The 21371-nt window shown below is 33.6% G+C and overlaps 4 protein-coding genes and 1 pseudogene across 4 annotated transcripts; 3 read left to right on the forward strand and 2 right to left on the reverse strand.

Annotated features, from left to right (window-relative positions):
* The first annotated feature begins 1239 nt into the window (after positions 1–1239).
* On the forward strand, positions 1240–5125 carry LOC108467747 (protochlorophyllide-dependent translocon component 52, chloroplastic-like). Its single transcript, XM_053018207.1, has 6 exons — positions 1240–1928; positions 2807–2994; positions 3072–3157; positions 3947–4086; positions 4248–4435; positions 4726–5125. Exons 1-6 carry the CDS (start codon positions 1401–1403, stop codon positions 4979–4981), a joined length of 1386 nt encoding a protein of 461 aa, XP_052874167.1. The 5' UTR covers positions 1240–1400; the 3' UTR covers positions 4982–5125.
* Positions 5126–7032: 1907 nt separating this feature from the next.
* On the forward strand, positions 7033–10202 carry LOC108468592 (protochlorophyllide-dependent translocon component 52, chloroplastic-like). The gene is made up of 7 exons (XM_017769473.2): positions 7033–7643; positions 8074–8261; positions 8334–8419; positions 8492–8667; positions 8757–8936; positions 9061–9248; positions 9548–10202. The coding sequence occupies exons 1-7, from the start codon at positions 7092–7094 to the stop codon at positions 9801–9803; spliced, it is 1626 nt and encodes a 541-aa protein (XP_017624962.2). The 5' UTR covers positions 7033–7091; the 3' UTR covers positions 9804–10202.
* A 53-nt stretch (positions 10203–10255) lies between these two features.
* On the forward strand, positions 10256–12661 carry LOC108470133 (uncharacterized). Its single transcript, XM_053018133.1, has 2 exons — positions 10256–10780; positions 11171–12661. The coding sequence occupies exons 1-2, from the start codon at positions 10432–10434 to the stop codon at positions 12478–12480; spliced, it is 1659 nt and encodes a 552-aa protein (XP_052874093.1). The 5' UTR covers positions 10256–10431; the 3' UTR covers positions 12481–12661.
* Positions 12662–13827: 1166 nt separating this feature from the next.
* On the reverse strand, positions 13828–16203 carry LOC108468591 (L-ascorbate oxidase homolog; annotated as a pseudogene).
* A 1774-nt stretch (positions 16204–17977) lies between these two features.
* LOC108468971 (mitochondrial dicarboxylate/tricarboxylate transporter DTC-like) lies at positions 17978–20425 on the reverse strand. The gene is made up of 6 exons (XM_017769842.2): positions 20146–20425; positions 19962–20045; positions 19171–19232; positions 18666–19027; positions 18368–18582; positions 17978–18279 (listed from the first exon to the last, which is right to left on the reverse strand). Exons 1-6 carry the CDS (start codon positions 20260–20262, stop codon positions 18223–18225), a joined length of 897 nt encoding a protein of 298 aa, XP_017625331.1. The 5' UTR covers positions 20263–20425; the 3' UTR covers positions 17978–18222.
* Positions 20426–21371: the final 946 nt, after the last annotated feature.

Raw genomic sequence — 21371 nt, forward strand, 5'->3', positions numbered from 1 at the left:
TGGCGAGAACGTAGGGGCCCTTTTGAAGTTCTTGAGCAAGGAGGCCGAGAGACTGTGGGCAAAGCGAAGCCAAGTGTTGTGAATCACGAGGATTCTGTTCGAGGGAAGTTAGAATGTGGGCAAGGGAGTGACATAACTCCTTGTCGTCGAGATGTACAAACGAGTAGGACGGCTCGAGTTAAGAAGCGACGGAAGCCGAGGCAAAAGTCCCGAAGGACGGATGACTTTTCATCTTACTACTAGGGATGCCTCCTATATTTTATAAAATTTCAATTCAACCCATTTAAGTTTTAAAATTTTTTATTGACCTTATAATTAATGCTTAAAAATAGGGTAAATTTGTGTTCTACCCCCCAAAGTTTTCGAGTTTCTTTTAACTTGATTTCTTTTATAGAATTATAAATTTGTACGATAAATTTAATAACATTTTAGTTTAATTTGGTAAACTAATACAAAGTATTATCTAAATATTAATTTGGTAAAATAATTAATGCTTAAATATTAAAATATTTAATACAAATTGAACATTTAACTTTTTTTCTAAAAGTTAATTTTAATTTTCACATGCTAATTTTGGTGATCAAGATTATTTCGAATTTAAAAAAGCTATTATTTAAAGTAGTATAAATTGAGTCTACTTTCAACACATTTATTTTATTGGTTCCTACCTCGTAGAATTGTTTATGGGCCGGTTCGGACTAAGCCCTAATAAAATTTTAAGTCAATTAATAGGCCTGAGCTCGATTCAAAAAATAAGTTTAAATTTTTACCCAAACCCAACCTAAATTATAGATACTAAACTCGGGATCGATCCTTTTCGGCTCATATTAAAGCCTATAGTATTGATATAATAGGGAATGTATCGATACTTACTATGAGATATCGATACCTTCTTCAAGGTATTGATTCTCAAGTAAGGTGTCGATACTTTTGAAAAATATATCGATACTTTATTAAAGGTATTCGAGCCAGACTGACCCTATACCAAAAAAACTTACTCGAGATAAGATCTATTTAAAAAATAAACTCTTTTTTTACCTAAACCTATTTTTTGAATTTATATTTATTCCCAAACTTTCTTATTTTTTGGTCTCCCTTTAGCAACGGAGAAGTCTAGTCAATTGTAATCCTACAAAGTCGATGTTGACTTTTGCAAAATGCAAACCTTCAAAGTCTTTGCTTTGGGGGTGTCCATTAATTACTATTTGTTGTTTTTCCTCGACTTTTCAATATGCACTTTTCTGTAATTCATTTTTTGCGTCACGAAGATCACATCACATCACATCAGTCGTTTCATGTCCTCACAGCCTCAAGTTCTTTCACCTCTTTGCTTAAGCTTTGAAGAACCAATAGAGTGTTTTAAAAGACGAAGAAAATAAAGGAATATCATATAGTCAGCCATGGATGTTCTTAGAGCTGCTCCTGCTATTTGTCCTTTACCATTCATTCCAACAGCAGTAACAAGAAACAAAACCCAGCTTCCTAAATCCATCTTTCACAATTTAAACTTAAAATTACCAGCTCTTACAAGAAATGGATCGAAATCCAGGTTGTTTATGACCTTATCATCGACCCCATCATCAACAATGGAGTCCATCGAGCCACCTATGCCGGAACTTGAGGCCGACGGTCTCGAGGAAGAGAGATTCGATTGGTACTCACAGTGGTACCCGGTGATGCCAGTATGTGATTTGGATAAGAGGGTGCCCCATGGTAAGAAGGTATTGGGACTTGATCTAGTGGTGTGGTGGGATAAGAATGAGAATGAATGGAAAGTGTTTGATGATACTTGTCCTCATAGATTAGCTCCTTTATCTGAGGGAAGAATTGATCAATGGGGGAGATTACAGTGTGTGTACCATGGTTGGTGCTTTAATGGCAATGGTGATTGCAAAATCATTCCTCAAGCTCCCTTAGATGGGCCCCCGGTAACCCTTTTCTTTTAGTTCATATCATCATGTTTAATTATGTTCTTTTTGCTGTTCTAATGTTAGGACTGTTACAAAGGTATGGATGATTATATTACTTGAACTCGGCTGTGATGTTGGATACATTTATGTATCTGGCACAAGCATGTTGAGTATCCAGGAGCCATAGTCTTATACTTGTGTGTCATATTTATAAGCATATTTATGTTGGACATATGATATTGGATCACCTAAGTTCAACTTTTTATAAAGTATATATATATATATATATATATATATCTATATGCATATGTGAATATTTAGATTTGTTTATGGGTCAAGTTATCCACTCAAATCTAACGGTTAGCTCGAAATTTGGGGTTCGAGAAAAAGTATTAAGTTAAAAAGTGGGCTGAACTTGGGTTTGAATATTCAAGATCCGAGTTCGAGCCTGACCCATATTTTTAAAGTTTGTAATGTTTTATATTATATAATTTATAACACATAAAAATATAATATTACTATCATGTAGAGATTAAAAATGTTAAGATGGTTACATATAAAATTATTAAATATAAATTAAAAATAATATAAAGATATTTTTAAAATTTTTTTTTAAATGATATGAATGGACTTAAAATAAACTTGGGTTAACTATTGACAAATATGGGTAGGTTTAGGCATAATTTTAAGTTCATATTTCATGTTGGATTGGACTTGGACAAACGTAAAATGTATTAATATCATACTTAGTCGAGTCCGAACCCAACTCGACTCGGTTTATGAACATCTCTATGTATATATATGTATTGTAACCATGGTTCATTTTGAGTAATGTAATGTGATGTATGGTGTATGGCATTGTTGGCAAAAGGGGGTAATGGTTTTCAAATTTGCAGGTCCATACATTGAAGAAAGCATGTGTGGCTGTTTATCCAAGTGTTGTTCAACATGATATTGTATGGGTTTGGCCAAATGCTGATCCTCAATACAAAGATATTATAACAAAGAAAAAGCCTCCTTACATTCCTGAGTTGGATGATCCTTTGTTTTCAAGGCAGATGGGAAATAGAGATTTTCCTTACGGGTACTTCAACAAAAATAAGGAGTAATATAATATACGTAAACTGAAATTTGTTCGAGAAACTAATTTTGTGGTTTCAGGTACGAGTTCTTGATTGAAAATCTTATGGATTTTGCTCATCTTCCATATGCACATTACGGAATAATGGGCACTCCGACCCCTAAGGGTAAGAAGTTCTTAATGTATTTTGAGATATGGAATTCACGTATGAGTACGTAAAAAGATTTCTCTAAACTCTCTCGAATTCGAAATTGAACTAGTTAGTCCCTTTGAAAAATAATAGAGCAATCAAGGTGTTAATATATTTCGCCAATTGTGCATAATTTTGATTGGTATAATAACAAATTTAGTACTCAACGTTTACATTTTTTTGTTAATTTTATCTTGATTCTAAAACATTCAACAAATTTAGCCTCAACATTTACACATTTACAAATATAAATATATATATATATAGGTTAAATTTGTTAAATCATGATCGAATTGATAGAACTTGTAAATTATGAGAGCTAAATTTTTTTATTATGCTAATCAAATTTATGTAAAATTGAGGAAAAACATTAATCTTGTGATTAATTATCCTTATTTGCTCACTTTTGAAATTGACAGAGATTAAATTGCTCCAATTTTTTCTTTTATTTGCTCACTTTTGAAATTGACAGAGATTAAATTGCTCCAATTTTTTCTTGAGAGGGATCGAATTGCTCAATATCGAAATCGAGAGGTTTTTGTTTTTACTGTATCTAAAATTGTAATTTTTTGTTCGCAATGAAGGTTGATAGAGAAGGGGGTATACCACTTGATATGAAAGTCAAGAAGTTGGATATAAATGGTTTTGTTGAACAAGAATGGGGCAATTCTAACTTTATTGCACCTTGTATCTTTCATGCTTTTGCTGATGTTGAGGTTGATGAAGAAAATCGAAGATTTTTGTTGATTTTTATGTGTGTTCCAGTTAGTCCAGGTAATAGTAGATTGATTTGGATTTTCCTAAGAAAATTTGGTGTCTGGATTGACCAAATTGTTCCAAGATGGATGTTTCACATTGGAGTAAACTTGGTTCTTGATTCTGATTTGTATCTTCTTCATGTTGAGGTGATTCCTATATCTCTGGCTCTTTGATGCTTTGAATTTTTCATTTTTTTTACCAAGTACTCGAATCTGTGAAGAGTGCAGAGACCTATGGCATATTTTAACGAACTGGAAACTGTTTTTAATCATGTCTATGCAAGTTGACAACCTATTTCTCCTTGTAGGAGCGTAAGATAATGGAAATTGGGGCTACCAATTGGCAAAAAGCTTGTTTTTTGCCTACAAAGTCAGATGCTACGGTGGTTGGCTTCCGGAGGTGGTTCAACAAGTATGCCGGCGGTGAGATTGACTGGAAAGGGAAGTATAGTGGAACTCTTCCTCCATCCCCTCCTAGAGAACAACTGATGGACAGGTAAATTTAATAACTTTCGACTCTTCATTTTTCTTCAAGTATACGAGTATATATCCAAACATTCCGAACATGAAAATTTGGACATATACTTATACCCATCGCTTTTCTTTTCTTTTGTGAGTACTTGTGCCCCATAAGTATAGGTGCAATACTCCTAACATATGAACTAGATGTAAAAAGAATGAGCATACATGCATTGAATATGTATATTAATCCCTACAATCTTGACTTCCATGTGCAAGCCACCATGAGTAACATAGTTTAACGAGAAGCTTTTTTTTGGTGTGTAGGTATTGGAGTCATGTAGTGAATTGTAAGAGTTGTAATTGTGCATACAAAGGTCTCAAGGCACTCGAAGTAATGCTGCAAATCATGTCGATTATCTTGATTGGCATCATTGCTGTAACAAAGCAGAAGATGATGTCAATGGTGGCTACAACAACAATTGTATCAATGGCTATCATTTGCTTTGCAGCTTCCAAATGGTTGGCTCATTTCATCTACAAGAACTTCCATTACCATGGTTATAACCATGCCTTTCGTTGAAAGATTTTGTGTGTAATTTGATGAGAATATGACACCCTTTACTTTGTATGCAGGGTAAAATCTAGTAACACTTTTTTTTTCCTATACCAACAATGATTAGAAATTTTATTAAAAAAGAGTTAAAAAATCATTTAGCTATTAAAATCATTATTGTATAGCTTTCTTTAATCGAATTGCTTGCACCAATCGAATGTTCTCTTTTAAGTTGTTGGTGGTTTGAATTCTCCCGTACGCATTCTCTATAATTAATGTCACGCGCAATACAAACACCTGTCTCATGAACTATTATAGGTTGTATCTCCACCAACCAAAGCTCCTCCCTTCATGAATTGTACATTGCTCTTAGTAAAGCTGGGGACAAAACCTCAACATCGAACAATACCTTCAGTTATCAATTGCTTGGTGGATGACATTTATAACATCAATCCTTGCCCATCCATTCTCTTTTCCGTTGATGAAAAGGTAAGAAGATATTTATGTTTGATGTTTAGAATGTATTTCGAGTTATAAGTATTTATAAAGTGCCTTACGAATATTTATCATATATAAATTTAAAATTAATTTGGATCACATATTTTATTATCTGGAGTTTACATAGATCCGGATTAATATTAATAAATGTTCAACTAAGAAGGTAAGCTTTTCTCCTATTTGAAGTTAATGAATTAATTATTACTATAATAAGTGCTGGGTAAAGTTTGTTAATATAACTTGTCGTGAGATTGATGAAGTTTTGTTAAGGTCTAAAATGAGGATGACACCCTATGTGATATGAAAAAAAAGGAAACCTACAATGACATACTTTCACGTGTTAAAAGGAGGGTGTGTTACCTACTTCGAGACAAAAGTTACCAAGGAAAGTTCGATGCATATAGTGATGAAGGTATTTTCTTAGGTACTCCACAAATAACAACAAAGCGTATAGAGTGTACTATAAGAACACCTAATTAATGATAGTCCTTCAATGTAGTTGTTAAATATAAACCTAGAAGACCCTTAGATAGTGAGTATTGAGATGAAGACACAATGGAGTTAGTTGCTGAAGTAATTAGGTAGATTGACAGTGTTGATTAACTTACAGTCATAGATGATCTCTCCCAGCCACAATCATCCTCAGTGGTACATAAAAACCACACTTTGAATGGTTTCATGTGGAAAAATCTAAAGACTTAGAGAATCCAAAACTCCCCAATCATGTATTCAAGCTCACTAAGGCCTTATATGGCTTGAAGCAAACCTTATGGGCTTCGTATGAAAGGCTTACAAAGTTTTTGCTAGAACAGAACAAGATTATGTAAAGGGTAATGTAAAAAAAAAAAAAAAAACATTTTTCATCAAGAAGCTGAAAAGAGTGATCACAATGTCAAATTTATGTGCTTAATATCATTGTGATGTAAAATAAATTCGTTATGAAATATTCTAAAGATTGAACCCACGGGAAAGTATGTGAATGACTTCAATCAATTGACTCAACTCACAAACTACATAATTTATTAATACAAGTTAACCATTAATAAAGCAATAAATACAAAGAGTATGCAAAATTAATTGAGTTGAACAAAATAAAATAATAAGAGAACAATTTACTCATTCAACCTCGATTCGTAAAATGGGGTGGTTAACAAAATACGCTTCACAACACGCATTTGAACTCATATCTTCTTGCATTGTCAATAATATCCATGTTAAACGAGATAATACTCAATCAACAAAAATGTTAAAAAACTTTAATGTGTTTACTTTTTTATATAAAATTACTCTGTAAAATGGGAAAAAAAATTGGGTGTTAGATATTGTTACCATAATTATCATGATATAACCTTTACTATAATTACCATAATTACTGTAAGTACCGTAATTATCCTAATATATAGCATTATATAGATATTGTTACCATAATTAATGTAGTATACATTAGGTTAATATTTATATATGTATACACATATTTGGTTACTATGTATCTGTTTACCATATGTATCTTGTTAATTACCATAAGTTGATGTATGCATGCATGGAACTAGTATATATACAATGAATGATACATGGATATTAAGCTTTGAAGAACCAGTGAGTGTTGAAAGACGAAGGAACAAAAGGAAGATAGTCAGCCATGGATGTTCTTAGAGCTTCTTCTTCTACCCTTGTTCATTCACCATACATTTCAACAACAACAAGAAGAAACAAAACCCAATTTCTTAAACCCATCTTTCACCATTTAAAGTTAAAATTAACTGTGTTTGATTCATCTTTCACATTGTTTGAAAGAAATGGATCGAAATCGAGGTTGTTTATGACGTTACCATCGTCCCCGGCATCGACAACGGAGTCCATCGAGCCACCTATGCTGGAACTTGAGGCTGATGGTTGCGAGAAAGAGAGATTCGATTGGTACTCACATTGGTACCCGGTGATGCCAATATGTGATTTGGATAAGAGGGTGCCCCATGCTAAGAAAGTATTGGGACTTGACCTAGTGGTGTGGTGGGATAGGAATGAGAATGAATGGAACGTGTTTGATGATACTTGTCCCCATAGATTAGCTCCTTTATCTGATGGAAGAATTGATCAGTGGGGGAGATTACAATGTGTGTATCATGGTTGGTGTTTTAATGGACATGGTGATTGTAAACTCATCCCTCAAGCCCCCCTAGATGGACCACCGGTAACCCTTTTTTGATTTTGTAATCATATGGTATAAAAAGTGATAAAAGTACCATAGAGGCCATTGTACTAGGGAATTAGATTGCATTTTACCCTCTCTACTCAAAAATGGATAAATTAGTCTCTATATGTTACATCAAAGAGCAAACTAATCTTTTCTACTAAAAATTCCATCCAATTTTATAGTTAAAAACTCGTCATTGTACATCAACACAAGGTACATGTGACATGTCACATTTCACTATTTGGTTATTCTATCAATCACCCAGTTTTTAATAGTACAAATAGATGACATTTTAACTTATAGGGTTAGTTTGCTCTTTTTTTTAATAAAAGAGACGGAATGTAATCTTATTCCTAATACAAGGGCCTTCATAATATTTTTACCTAAAAATGGTACTCTTATTTAACACTGGTTTTCAAATTTGCAGGTCCATACATTCAAGGAAGCATGTGTGACTGTTTATCCAAGCACTGTGCAACATGATATTTTGTGGGTTTGGCCTAATGCTGATCCTCAATACAAAGATATTATAATGAAGAAAAAACCTCCTTACGTTCCTGTCTTGGATGATCCTTCATTTTCAAGGCTAATGGGAAACAGAGAATTTCCTTTCGGGTACTTCAAGAAAACTAAGAGTTTTAGCGTACACAAATTGAAATCTGTTCGGGAAACTAACTGTGTTTTCAGGTACGAGGTGTTGATTGAAAATCTTATGGATCCTGCTCATCTTCCATATGCACATTACGGATTAATACTCAATTCGAACCCTAAAGGTAAGAAGTTATTGATGTTATTTTGAGATATCGAATTCGTGTATCTAAAATTTGTAACATTTTGTTTCACAGTGAAGGTAGATAGGGAAGGGGGTAGTCCACTTGGTATGAAAGTTGAGAAGTTGGATATAAATGGTTTCAATGGAAAACAAGATTGGGGTTGTTCTTACTTTATTGCACCTTGCATCTATCATGCTTTTATTGATGTTGATCAACAAAATGGATCTGCAATATCCGAAACCGAAAAGGTTCGACATTCATTTTAACTATATTTCTATTTATTTGGACTGGATCGGTAGGTCGAATTGGTTTTTACTTGGACATTATAATTTTGCAGTCAAATCGAAGATTTTGTTTGGTTTTTATGTGTGTTCCGGTTAGTCCGGGTAAAAGTAGATTTATTTGGTCTTTCCCAAAGAACTTTGGTGTTTGGATTGACAAGATTGTTCCAAGATGGATGTTTCACATTGGACAAAACTTGATTCTGGATTCTGATTTGTATCTTCTTCATGTTCAGGTGATTCTTTATCTTTGTCCTTTTCTTTTAGTAAGTACTTGTACATGATGCATATTTGGACATAAGAATAGAGATATCAACGCACCCATGTTTATGCAAGTTGAAACCTTATCTCTCCTTGTAGGAGCATAAGATAATGGAACTTGAAGCTACCAATTGGCAAGAAGCTTGTTTTGTGCCTACAAAGTCAGATGCCTTTGTGGTTGGCTTCCGAAGGTGGTTGAACAAGTATGGCGGTGGCGTGGTTGATTGGAAAGGGAAGTTTACCGGAGCTCTTCCTCCATCTCCTCCTAGAGAGCAACTGATGGACAGGTAATGAGGGGAACCGACTTTTTAGGGAGAAGTTTTTAAAGTGTCATTCATTGGGCAATTGGCCTAATCCTTGTCCTCGAGTTATCTCTAGTTTCCATCAATAGCCATGCACGGTTCACGAAAAGAGAACACTTTGAGACAATACTTTAACATTGTTGAGGAAACCTCGATATAACTTGAAGATAATACCGGAACATTGTGAAGGGTTCTCCCTCCCAACAATATCTTTTTTCTTACATTATTTCGTCTTTCCACTTTTCTTGAAGTATGGGATTTCGATACTAACATTATTTGTGCAGGTATTGGACTCATGTGGTGAGTTGTAACAGTTGCAATACAGCACATAAAGGTCTCAAGACACTTGAAGTAATGCTACAAACCATGTCGGTAATTTCGATTGGGATCGTTGCTGTGACAAAGCAGAACATGATATCAATGGTGGCTAAATCAACAATGGTATCAATGGCTATCATTTGTTTTACAGCTTCAAAATGGTTGGCTCAGTTCATCTACAAGAATTTCCATTATCATGATTATAACCATGCTTTTGTGTAATTTTTGTAATTTTAATGCAAGGTTAAAGTCTAGTTGAACCCTACCGACAAATTAGATTATTCAAACAAATAAATTAAAAAAAAACACATTTTTATGTTAAAAGAATCTTTTTTTGCTTGTTGAAAATTACAATTAAACAAACATTTTGCAGATCATCAAACATGTCCAAAAAATAAATTCTTGCTTTCGTTGTGATTATGTAAGAAAGTGAAGTATAAACAACTGATTCTGCAACAGCATGTCATCATTTAGCTTCAACTCAAAGTCTTTTCGACAACGAACCCACACCACACTTTCAGCTTAAAATCATTGTCCCCCCTCCCCCCACTGTCGGCTGCCATTTTTTCTCTCATTTTCTCTCTTGCCAAACACCATTTTTCTTCTTCAAAAGACAGCAACTGGTTACTTCTTTAATTTGGGTTTCAAGCAAAGTTAAACCCCATTCAACATTCACATGTAAGCTTCTTTTTTTTCTTTCTCTAATTCATTTACAGTCATCAAGATCTATTTAGTTTCTACTACTGGGTTTTCAAAAACAAGCAAAACCCCATTATTTAGTGATCAAATTCTGTTTGTTTGGTTGACTTATTTTGAGATCTGATTAGTTTTTGAAATTGGGTTTTGAAAAATGAGGAAACCCACAAAAGAATCAGAGTTAAACACTGAGCCAATCGGTCAAAATCTGATCAAATTGATTAGTAATCTCTGTTTCTCTGTTTTTGTGTTGTCGGTTCTTATATTTACAGCCATTGCTATCACTTATCAACCACCAGATCCATGGCTGGAATCAGCTCCTTCTTTAACCAAGCTCTTCACTCAAACTGAAAATGCCACTTTTAAAATCGATGATTCCATTGTTAAAACCGGTGAAGATTTGGTTTCTTCGCCGGTTCCGGCTATTCCCCCTGCTTTAGCACCTAATCCCATTACTGAAACCGATGATTCCATTGTTAAAACCGGTGAGGATTTGGTTTCTTCGCCGGCTCCGGCAATTCCCCCTGCATTAGCAACCAATGATTCCGTTGTAAAAACCGGTGAGGATTCGGTTTCTTCGCCGGTTCCGGCAATGTCCCCTGTTTTAGCAACCAATGATTCTGTTGTAAAAACCAGTGAGGATTCGGTTTCTTCGCTGGCTCCAGCTATGTCCCCTGTTGTAGCACCCAATCCGGTTACTAAAACCAATGATTCGGTTGTTAAATCCGGTAAAGAAAGCAAATCTTCACTAGCTCCGGTAATGTCCCCTGCTTTAGCACCCAATCCTGTTACTAAAACCAACGATTCGCTGGTCAGAACCGGTCCGGCTCCAGCTCCGGCAACGTCCCTTGCTTTGGCACCCACTCCCATTGTTGAAACCGAAGCAAAATCCCCGAAATCCGATTGTGAGGAGTTAAAACACGTGAATTGTTCAGATCCACAGGTTTTACGCGCAATCAAGAAATTCAATTCAAAAACTTTCAAGTCCATTGTGATTTTGGAGTATCAAACACCGGTCAACGGCTCGAAACCGGATGAATGTGATGTTGCTTGGAGGTTTCGGAATAAAAAGGAAAGATCTTGGAGAAAGTACAGAGATTTTAGAAGGTTCGAGTTCGGGATCGGAGTGAATTGTACTTACAGAGTGATCCATACAGGCCGTTGGCATTCGGGAATCAACGCTCGACGACCTTGGATTCGGCCTAACCCAAAGTTCACTCGACCGATACGTGATGAAGAGATAAACAATACAATCCCGACTTTACCGGAAACGAACTTTAGGAAAGGGAAGTATTTGTATTATGCAAGAGGAGGAGATTATTGTAAGGGAATGAACCATTACTTATGGAGTTTCTTATGTGGTTTAGGGGAAGCTGTGTATTTGAATAGAACATTTGTGATGGATTTAAACATGTGTTTATCTGCAACTCATAGTTCGAGTCACAAAGACGAAGAAGGCAAAGATTTCCGGTTTTATTTCGACTTCGAGCATCTTAAAGAAACGGCGTCCGTTGTGGAAGAAACTGAGTTTTTACGAGATTGGAAGAAATGGGATAAAGGTCATAAAAGAAAAGTACCATTGAAGAAGATAAAGAGCTATAAAACTACACCAATGCAACTCAAAAAGGATAAAAGCACAATCATATGGAGACAATTTGATGGACCAGAGCCTGATAATTATTGGTATAGAGTATGTGAAGGGCAAGCTGCTAAGTACATTCACAGACCGTGGCATACAATATGGAAATCGAAACGATTGATGAACATCGTAACCGAGATAAGCGGACGTATGGATTGGGATTTCGACGCTATTCACGTCATCCGTGGTGAAAAAGCACAAAACAAACAACTTTGGCCGAATCTGGATTCCGATACCTCCCCTAACGCAATCTTAACCAAGCTTCAACAACTGGTTCAACAGTGGAGGAACCTTTATGTTGCAACAAACGAGCCGTTCTACAATTACTTCGATAACTTGAGGTCACATTACAAGGTTCATTTGCTTGATGATTATAAGGAATTGTGGAACGAGGCGAGCGAGTGGCACAACGAGACGACGTTGCTTAACGGCGGGAAACCGGTCGAGTTCGATGGTTACATGAGAGCTGTTGTGGATACCGAGGTACTTTATCGAGCGAAAACTAGGGTTGAAACCTTTTATAATCTGACTAAAGATTGCAAAGATGGAATTAATACATGTTGAACAGGTTGTTTAATTGATTCATATTGCTTTGATTATGTTAGAAAATGTAATTGGTTGATGTATTCTTGTATTGTTCTTTTATTACAATTTATGTCATTATCAGTTCATCATATGTTTGTTGTTTTTTTTTTTGTCACAAGTGTGTATTCATATATAGACTTTGAAAATGTTTACGGTATAATTCCGGTTTTGGTCCTTTTACTATGTTGAAATTTTATTTTATTGTTATTCGGATATATAATTAATTTAATAAATTTACCTAATTGATTCCACTTGTTATGGTAATTTACATATTAAATATTACAGAATATTTATTTTTCATAAAAAGAAATTCATATTGATGTAAAATTAGAGAGATTACAACTATGATCTTGACTCCATCAATGTTATATTAAATTTTTATCAACTCGATTTGATCGTAAAAATAATTAATAACTCGAAAAAATTCATTTAGACTTTAATTTGATTCAAACATGACCAATTTGAACTCAAGATGAATTGAAGTTATAATGATTCGACTAAAAAAAACTTTAACCTTAAACTCGAATCATACGAATCCAAAATAACTCAAACCCGTAATTGATACAAACAGAAAAAATGACTTTAACCCAAAATTAATCCAAATAAAAGTAAGTCAAAATTTTCAAAATCTGAGTTTATGAAGTTTTTTCCAACGGACTTTTTTTATTCCACAAACAATTATAAAAAATTGTCATGAGTTTATTTTTTAAAATATTTTTATTTTAATATTATCTGTATTCTTATAATACACTGGTCAATCTCTTCACCGTGCTTGTGAAATTTAAAATTCCATTGCCCCACATATATAATATAATATAAATTTTGGATATAAAGTAAATATAATAAATGAAAGGTTAAAGTATGTCATTTACTTTTATTTATAAGAATTTAGTCTATCCACTTTTCGATTTTAAAATTTAGGTCCAATTTTTAAATGGTATTAATTTTTTTGTTAAATTTATTAGTGTGATATTTAAAAAAAAATACTCGCGTGGTAACCATGTAATTAAAAAATAACATTGTAATTTAAATAATTATACTTAAAATTTAAAATTTGAAAAATAGAGAAACTAAATTCTTAAAAATAAAAGTAAATGGACTAAATTTTAAATTTTTAAAAGTATAGAACAAAAATAGTAAAAGAAAAGTAATTTTATTTTCATTTCAAATGATCCAAACGTATAAATTTCATCCCTCAAATTCTTCACTACTTTGGTTTTTTATTTTTTTATTTTTTTAAATTGATTAATTTTAGATCCTCAGTGTCCTAAAGCTCAATTTTACCATATGCTTGGGGAAAAAAATATTTAAATTAAATTAAATATTTTACATCCCACAGTTGTCGAACGTCAAGAGAATTGCCGCCCACGATTTAGGAAACACTTGAATCGTGTGTCGGCTAACTGCGTCGAGTAAGTTGTAATTCTTCCTTTTCTCCGGACTCCATGTTCCGGTCTCGATGCTACAGAAAGCACCCAAATTAACAAAGCAACATTAAAAAAAAAAAAAAAGGATTTCATCGAACACCTTGTCAGTTTATAACTTACGCGACGGCCAAGAAGGAGTAGCCGGATAAATGGTACGATTGGATAGTGGTTTCTTGATTTTCGAAGATGATCTCGACGAAGTGCCGATGCGTTATGTTAGGAACAATGGGTTTTACTTGGATCGTCTCGGTTTTCTCTGGAGGATTATCGGGGATTGTATCGTCCTCGAATTCTTTCTTAGCAATATTGAAATATTCAGCCAATTTCAATGGTGTTTTAAACTCATTATCATGTAATACACCATTAAGAGCATATCGGAATTTACCGTCAACTTCACCGGCGGTATTAGCCAATTTAATAGTACGTGTAATATTAATAGCACCGTATTTATATGAACCTTGTGGATTAGGTATAGCAGCTCTAGCTGTTAAGTTCCATCGGAAAGTACGAAACTGATTAAGTGACCAAGCCCAACCAACCGGCGGTGGTGGTAACTCCGACGAAGCTGGTCCTTTCCCGTTTTTATACCGTATTATTCCTGTGGCAGTGACCTGCCGGCGTGTAAACCTAGTTGAAGCAACAACATAGTAATATTCAGGATCTTGGTCGGCTTTAACAGGAACAGCAAAACATTGACCAACATGAACATCAAGTGATTTATATTCATTTTGCATTGTATGTGAACCTTCCATTTCAACAAGCTTCATTTGATGATTTTCGAACCTAACATTAATTGCTGTCTTAAGTCCGACATTACAGATTCTGTATTTATATGTTTTGCCGGCTTCCATGGTGAAAAGGGGTTCATCTTTACCATCACCTTTAGCTACTTTACCATTAAGATGAACACCATCACATCTACCAAGGTTAAGACCACTATCCAATATCTTTTTTAAGCTTTTATGACCTTTATTGAAAAAATCGCCGACGAGGAGTGTATAGTCGTCGGCCGGATCAGGGGATGGTACCGGAATAAGTAAATGACTGTTTACACGAAGGCCGCCGGAACCACCGGAAGCTTTATGCATGGTGGTTACTGGATAATTCATGTATGAACCTATTTGATCTTTTACTTGGAAATGATACGTACGTGTAATTTTTTCCTGGGAGAATTGGACAAGTAGTCCCTGCTGTTCCATCTTGCCATGAATTTTTCCTTTGTTGTATCCCATTCCTGCAACAAAAATAATAAAATTGCACTTTTAATCCTTTCAGAAATTTGATAGATTTAAACAAAAATATTATACTAAAAAAATGAGATTGGGCAAAAAATAGTCCTGCTGTCCATAAGGGATATTCAAGTCCGAGCCCGCAAGGGTGAAGAGAGGGGGTAGACTCTAGAATGGAAATTTTCAGCTTTAGTCCCTCAAAATTTATAAAATCTTAAGTTAATAAATGATAAAATTATATTTTAGTGCCCCAAAAATACTAGAATTTTAATTTAGTCATTTTGAAAACTAACCAATACAAGGGTAAAATGGCGTTTTAGTTCTAATAAAAAAAATATGTACATCTTAATCTCGGTTCCTTTTAAAAATTTTTTTTGGCTTTATCTTTATGAGTCTGGCCCAACCCAATCAGTTTTTTCTAAAGTTTGTAATGTTGTATATTATATAATTTATAACATATAAAAATTAAATCTATAGTAATATACAATACTACTTAAACATTAAAAATAATTAAAAATATAATTGTAATAAATAAATAATTATTAAATTAAAATAATATAAATATGATTTTTTTAAAAAAAATATGAGTGAGCTTAAAATAAGTTTGGGTTAGCTAATTACAAATATGGGTAGGTTTGAATAAATTTTTAAACCCATATTTCAGACCGAATTAGGTAAGTATAAAGTGTATTAATATCATTTTTAAGCTTAAACTTAGCTTCACTCGGCCATGAACACTTCTAATTTTTGAACCTATTTTTATAATTCAATTTTGGGTTTTTTTTTTTTTTTGTTTACCAAGTGATGAGGAAGGGTTCGTCGAGGTTGTTGAAGACATTGACGACAACATTGTTATTGGTGGTTGAGTTGATATTAGGTCCAGAGAATTCGCCGTTTATAAGAATACCTTGTTGAGGAACACCCAAAGGAGAAATGACACCGTAAGTGACATTCCAAGTGAAAAATATAGTCAGATCACCACCTTCGACCACAAAAACCGAACCGGTCATGAGACATAAGAACAAGGTTAACATCAATACAGCCATTGCTTGTTCCCAGTTGTATTTTTGTTTTCCTTTTTATTTTTTATAAAAAAAATTTTGGATGAATAATTGGGTTTTTATTTTGAGGGGGATCTATAGGAATTTCCTTAAGTTCATGGCTATGGCTATTTATATAATCAATTTCCTCAATTTCCATTTTAAGCACCTCAAATTTCGCTTTTTTTTTTTCGTTCACTATATTTTCTATTTTTAATTATAACACTAAAAAAAATTAAAACCTCTATTTGTCTAAAATTTATTTAAAAAAGACTCGAACTTTAGTATTTGGTTCGGTTTAATTTTCATATATAGAATGGATCGATTTGATTTCCGTTTAATAATAATTAAATATATGTGGGTTAGTTCAGTTTTTAATTTATAAATTAAAAAAATTTAAATTGGGTTTTTATTTTTATAATAATATATATATTATAATTCCAAATTAGTGTGAAAATGCAGTAATTTTTATAAAAAAATTTAAAAAGAACAAGGGGTTGAACCGGTTCAAACCAATATAATTTACTTTGGGGTTAATTTTATTATAGATATTAAAAAAACTAAAATATTGTAAATTATTTTTTTAATAAAAATTGGGGTTTAGTTTGAATGTTTCAATATAAGGTAGATGTATTCTCCTGTTCTTGTGGACTTGACTTAATTTTGTAAAAAAAAAAAATTTAAAATAATATAAAAATATGTTACATGTGAGAAAAAATATATAAATAATATTATAGGTGGAGAGTCGGAGCTAAGATTGTTATCTAGGGTTTTTAGAGGGAAAAAGAAGTTGATCCTTGCTTTTCCATACACCTATATAAAGGGGTTATTATTGTCTTATAAGGCCATGTAATCGACAGTACAAAGGGTTTGCATAATTGTGTAGTCGATCAAGTGACAGGACAGTTATAGATTAATTGTTGTCATATAATGTACTATAACATTTTTTTCTTTAAAGTAGAACGAAGTTGTTATACCTCAGTGGTCCTCATTAAAGGTGGGCTGCAAGTGGTCTCCGCGCAAGGTGCATAATGGTATTTCTAAGCTAGTTTAGACAGAATGCATAGGAGATTATCTACGGATTGTCTTATGTGAATGGTTGCCACAGACAATCCTTAACGTAGAGTTGTACGCAAACTGCTTCCAACGAAAAGTCGTCTGAAGTTGTCTTATGTCATGCCACATGTTGTACCATATACAAAGGTATAACAATGTGAAAAAAAAAATTACAAACTTAGAAAAAGAAAACTGAGTTTGTAAAAAATTGTATAGAATAAACAGATTGAGAAATCAATAAAGAAAACTTTTTGCAAGCTAAGAATATGATGTCTTCTTACAAGGTAAAGTCAAAATTTCTTTCTGGGATGGAATTAAATTGTATATTTTTACGAAAATTAAAATATAAATGAAAAATTTTAATAACTTATATCTTTATCATTTTAAGTTTATTTTACCTTACTAGATTAAAATTTTGTAAAACTTCAAGGCCAAAAGTAAAATTTTATATTTATTATCACGTAGCCACTTAAAACATATTCGTAAAATGAAAAAAATTACCCAATGTCTAAAAACTTTTTTTTTTTTTCTGATTGAATCCTAGTTCGATGTTGCCTATGTAGAATGATGTGGGTTCGAAACTTGCTGAAATGCATTTATCTTCTTATTGAAGGGTTGGAGAGAGACTAAGATTATGTTTAAGTAATTTGTGTATATATATATATATATATATATATATATATTAATTAAAATTAACTATAAAATTTAACCCAACAACTTAATATTTGTTTAAATCATTGAATTTGATTATGAAATGAAAAAAGAATTATCCCAAATGCCAGCTTCATTTATTTCACTAAAAAAAAAAAATGAACTTTGAAGAAAATAAAAGAAGAAACTTTGAAGATCCTACTTCAAATTTTGTTTTAGAAAAAAATTGATTTTCACTTTTGAGGGTGTATGAAATTGCCAAAACCCGAAAAGAATCCAACTTTTATTTGATGCATTGGTCCCCCATTGTTGAGATATCTACAACCCCATATTTTTCTGTGCTTTCTGAATCTGGTTGAGGAAAATCCAAGTCATCTGCATAAAGAGAAAACATTCCGGATTTAGTGTCATCGGGGATAATTCCGAACCGCAGCTTTTGGAAACAAGTATATAACATATGTACCATGACGTGAGGAGCAATTCTAACACAATATACAGGAAATCCGGTGTAAAATTTCAACGGTCCGCCGGACTTGAGGGTTTTCATAGCGCAGTCTAGAGAACCGTTGTATGGATATTTCCCCTCGGCATCGGGTTGCATTTTCTGGATTTGTGTTTTCACATAATCAAATGGTAAACTACAAGCTGAAGCAAAGAAACCTGAAACCGCACTTGCACCTAAGACAGAGAAAAAGAAAGAATCATCGAAGGTTACATCCTCATTCACCGATAACAAAACCGAGAAAGTGTTTAGAGACTACCTATGACTGTTGCAGCTTCACCTAAGCCAAGGGAATCCTTGAAAAACTCTACACTTTGATCATAAGAGGCAAGCATTCCCATGTTCAATGCCATGGCTCGGACTACGGTCGGACCAGCACCTTTCCAAAGTGCGAGAACCCCTTCATCCCCAACGATACGATAGAGTGCATGGAATGCGTTTGAATAGTTCCGGCGCTGAGCAGCAGGCAGAGTAGCATCAGCTTGCATACGGATAAGTGCTAAATCGGCCGGGCTGCCGAAACAGGCTCCAATAGCACCGGCAGTAAGACCACATAATGCTTTCTGATATAGAGGTAGGGGTTTCCCATCATTGGCTTCGATTGCTTTGGTTGTCAACATTCTGAAAAAAAACAATCGAAATGCAATCAAAAGCTAAATTGGAATCGACGTAAATAATCCGAGTTTAATGTCACAAGCAAATTGAAGCCTCAGAGCAACGACGACAACAACAACAAAAATTCTATCCTATGCATAAAGACTCACTTGAATGATCCGAGTCGGGCAGTAGTGTATGTAGCTTGCCGGAGCAATCCAGCTGATAGCCCCTGCACAAAAATAATACAGGTGAGACAGGCTCGTCGTGCAACAGAAATATCCTTTGTTGGTCTGAGTTAGATATACGTATATTAGGACATCAGTATAATAATATAACACTCGAAGGGTTCTCCAAATACATGGGAAAACATAAAAAAAATGTACATATACACCGATACTCAACGTTAACACCCAAGTCTAAGTAACATAACGAATATCTTCTTAGTTCAACTGAGAAAATCTAACAAAAAACTGGTAAAAGTACCATGGAAGTCCCTGTATTAGAAGTTAAATTGCATTTTACCCTCTCTACTCAAAAAATGAGCAGATTAGTCCCTATATCACATGTACTTCATGCTGATGTATAGGGATCAGTTTTTAACCGAATAAATGGATGAAATTTTTAAACAAATGATCAGGTTGCTCTTGGATCTAACTTATAAACAAGGGTCTCCGTGGTAGTTTTACCAACAAAAACTCTATGTCTAAACCACTGATCAGCAAATTCTAATATTATATCCAATGAAACAGTACTAAATTCCAATATTTTTGACAAACCAAACCAATAAAACAATGCCATATAATACAATTACACAAAAATGTTCAAAAAAATCAATGAACTTTGAACATCCTTATTAAAAAGATGCAGCTTCTAAAACAGATCTCAACATTAGATCAATCATACAAACAAATGATTTAGAAAAACAAAAACAAATTTTGAAATCAAGAAAAAAAAGAACCTTGTAAAAGGCACCAATACCCTCATTTCTAAGCATGGTTTTGGTGACAGTAGCAGCTGATCCCTGACCCAATTGAATCCTCACCTACACCAAACCAAAAACCAAAACTCACAAATCACCATTAAACAAAATTGAAATCCAAGCAAAACCCAGATCTTAAAAACAAAAAGGGGTGTGATCTAACCTTGATCATATCAATGGGTTGAATGACACATGTGGCTAACATACCAGAGGTACCACCATTAACAAAAGGTTTGATTTTTGGCCAAACCCCAGTTTGGGTTTTCTTTTCATTTGCCATTTCTTCTGAAAAATGAGAAAGAAAAATGGGGGGTTAGATGAAAGGAAGAAGAGAGTAAAGTGTGGGTTAGAGCTTGTTTTCAGCTTTGTTTGACTGAAATGGAAAATGGCGAAATAAGAGGCCCTTTTTGGTGTAGATACAAACAACCCCTTCCTTGTTATTAGCTTATATTATAAATGAATTTAGTTAATTTTAATTAAGAGTTTAGTGTTGTTTGAGAGATGTTTTTCGAACATAGAATCTATCGAAGTATCAAACTAAAACAATTAATTATTATTATTATTCATTCAATTATTTCGGCTCCAAAAAAATGTTAAACATTAGTTTTTGCATGGTTGGAGCGGTTCAGGTCAATACTGCTGCAGCAGGGGTCATAAGAAACAAAAATGAGGAGTGGATTATAATATATAATAGACACTTGGGCAACTACTCAAGTCTTTGATGTTAAGTTGTGGGATACTCTTGATGGACTGACCATCATTCAAGACATGCATTATGGGGGCTTGAAGATTCAATGCCACTTACAATCCTAATTTGACTAGTTTGAATTCTGCACTTGTTAGACGTATTCATTTTCTTTTGAAAAACATTGGATCTTAGACCATACAATACTCTCCTAGATACTTTAATAAAGTTGTCAACTACCTAGCCAAAATGACCTTTGATACAAGTTTTGAGATGAAGTTATTTGCGCATATCCCAAAAGAGGTGCTTGCACTTTCTTTTACTGATCAAACTAGAGGCAGCATTGCCCAAAGAGTCATATTGTAATTAGATTATTACGTTTGTTTGTTTTCTTTACAAAAAAAAAGTATCACTTTTGACCAAAAATTATCGGTTGTTATCGTGTTTTGGGAAAAAAAATGAAACGAAATTAATGGTTTAAGTGTTACTTTTGACAAGAAAAATATTTTAGGTACCTAAGTTGAAAAACGGATATAATTTTAGGATCAATTTCATAGTTAAGCCAAAACTTTTAAGGATTAAACTATACAATTAGTCACCAAATTATTAGTTTGTTTCTGTTTTTACCACTAAACTATAAAAATTTTCAATTTAATCGCTAATATTTTAGATCATTTCTCTTTTGGTCCCTCTACGTTAAATGG

This window comes from Gossypium arboreum, chromosome 8, assembly GCF_025698485.1.
Source record: "Gossypium arboreum isolate Shixiya-1 chromosome 8, ASM2569848v2, whole genome shotgun sequence".
In the NCBI taxonomy this organism is placed as follows: domain Eukaryota; kingdom Viridiplantae; phylum Streptophyta; class Magnoliopsida; order Malvales; family Malvaceae; genus Gossypium; species Gossypium arboreum.

Coding starts and splice junctions, on each gene's coding strand:
- LOC108468592 (XM_017769473.2), top strand. CDS start 7,092: ATGGATGTTCTTAGAGCTTCTTCTTCTACCCTTGTTCATTCACCATAC. Junction 7,644..8,073: donor CCCCCCTAGATGGACCACCG/GTAACCCTTTTT, acceptor TCAAATTTGCAG/GTCCATACATTCAAGGAAGC. Junction 8,262..8,333: donor AACAGAGAATTTCCTTTCGG/GTACTTCAAGAA, acceptor CTGTGTTTTCAG/GTACGAGGTGTTGATTGAAA.
- LOC108470133 (XM_053018133.1), top strand. CDS start 10,432: ATGAGGAAACCCACAAAAGAATCAGAGTTAAACACTGAGCCAATCGGT. Junction 10,781..11,170: donor CGGTGAGGATTTGGTTTCTT/CGCCGGCTCCGG, acceptor AAGCAAAATCCC/CGAAATCCGATTGTGAGGAG.
- LOC108468971 (XM_017769842.2), bottom strand. CDS start 20,262: ATGGCAAATGAAAAGAAAACCCAAACTGGGGTTTGGCCAAAAATCAAA. Junction 20,046..20,145: donor AACCCATTGATATGATCAAG/GTTAGATCACAC, acceptor GGTTTGGTGTAG/GTGAGGATTCAATTGGGTCA. Junction 19,233..19,961: donor GTATTGGTGCCTTTTACAAG/GTTCTTTTTTTT, acceptor ATTTTTGTGCAG/GGGCTATCAGCTGGATTGCT.
- LOC108467747 (XM_053018207.1), top strand. CDS start 1,401: ATGGATGTTCTTAGAGCTGCTCCTGCTATTTGTCCTTTACCATTCATT. Junction 2,995..3,071: donor AATAGAGATTTTCCTTACGG/GTACTTCAACAA, acceptor TTGTGGTTTCAG/GTACGAGTTCTTGATTGAAA. Junction 3,158..3,946: donor GGGCACTCCGACCCCTAAGG/GTAAGAAGTTCT, acceptor TGTGTGTTCCAG/TTAGTCCAGGTAATAGTAGA.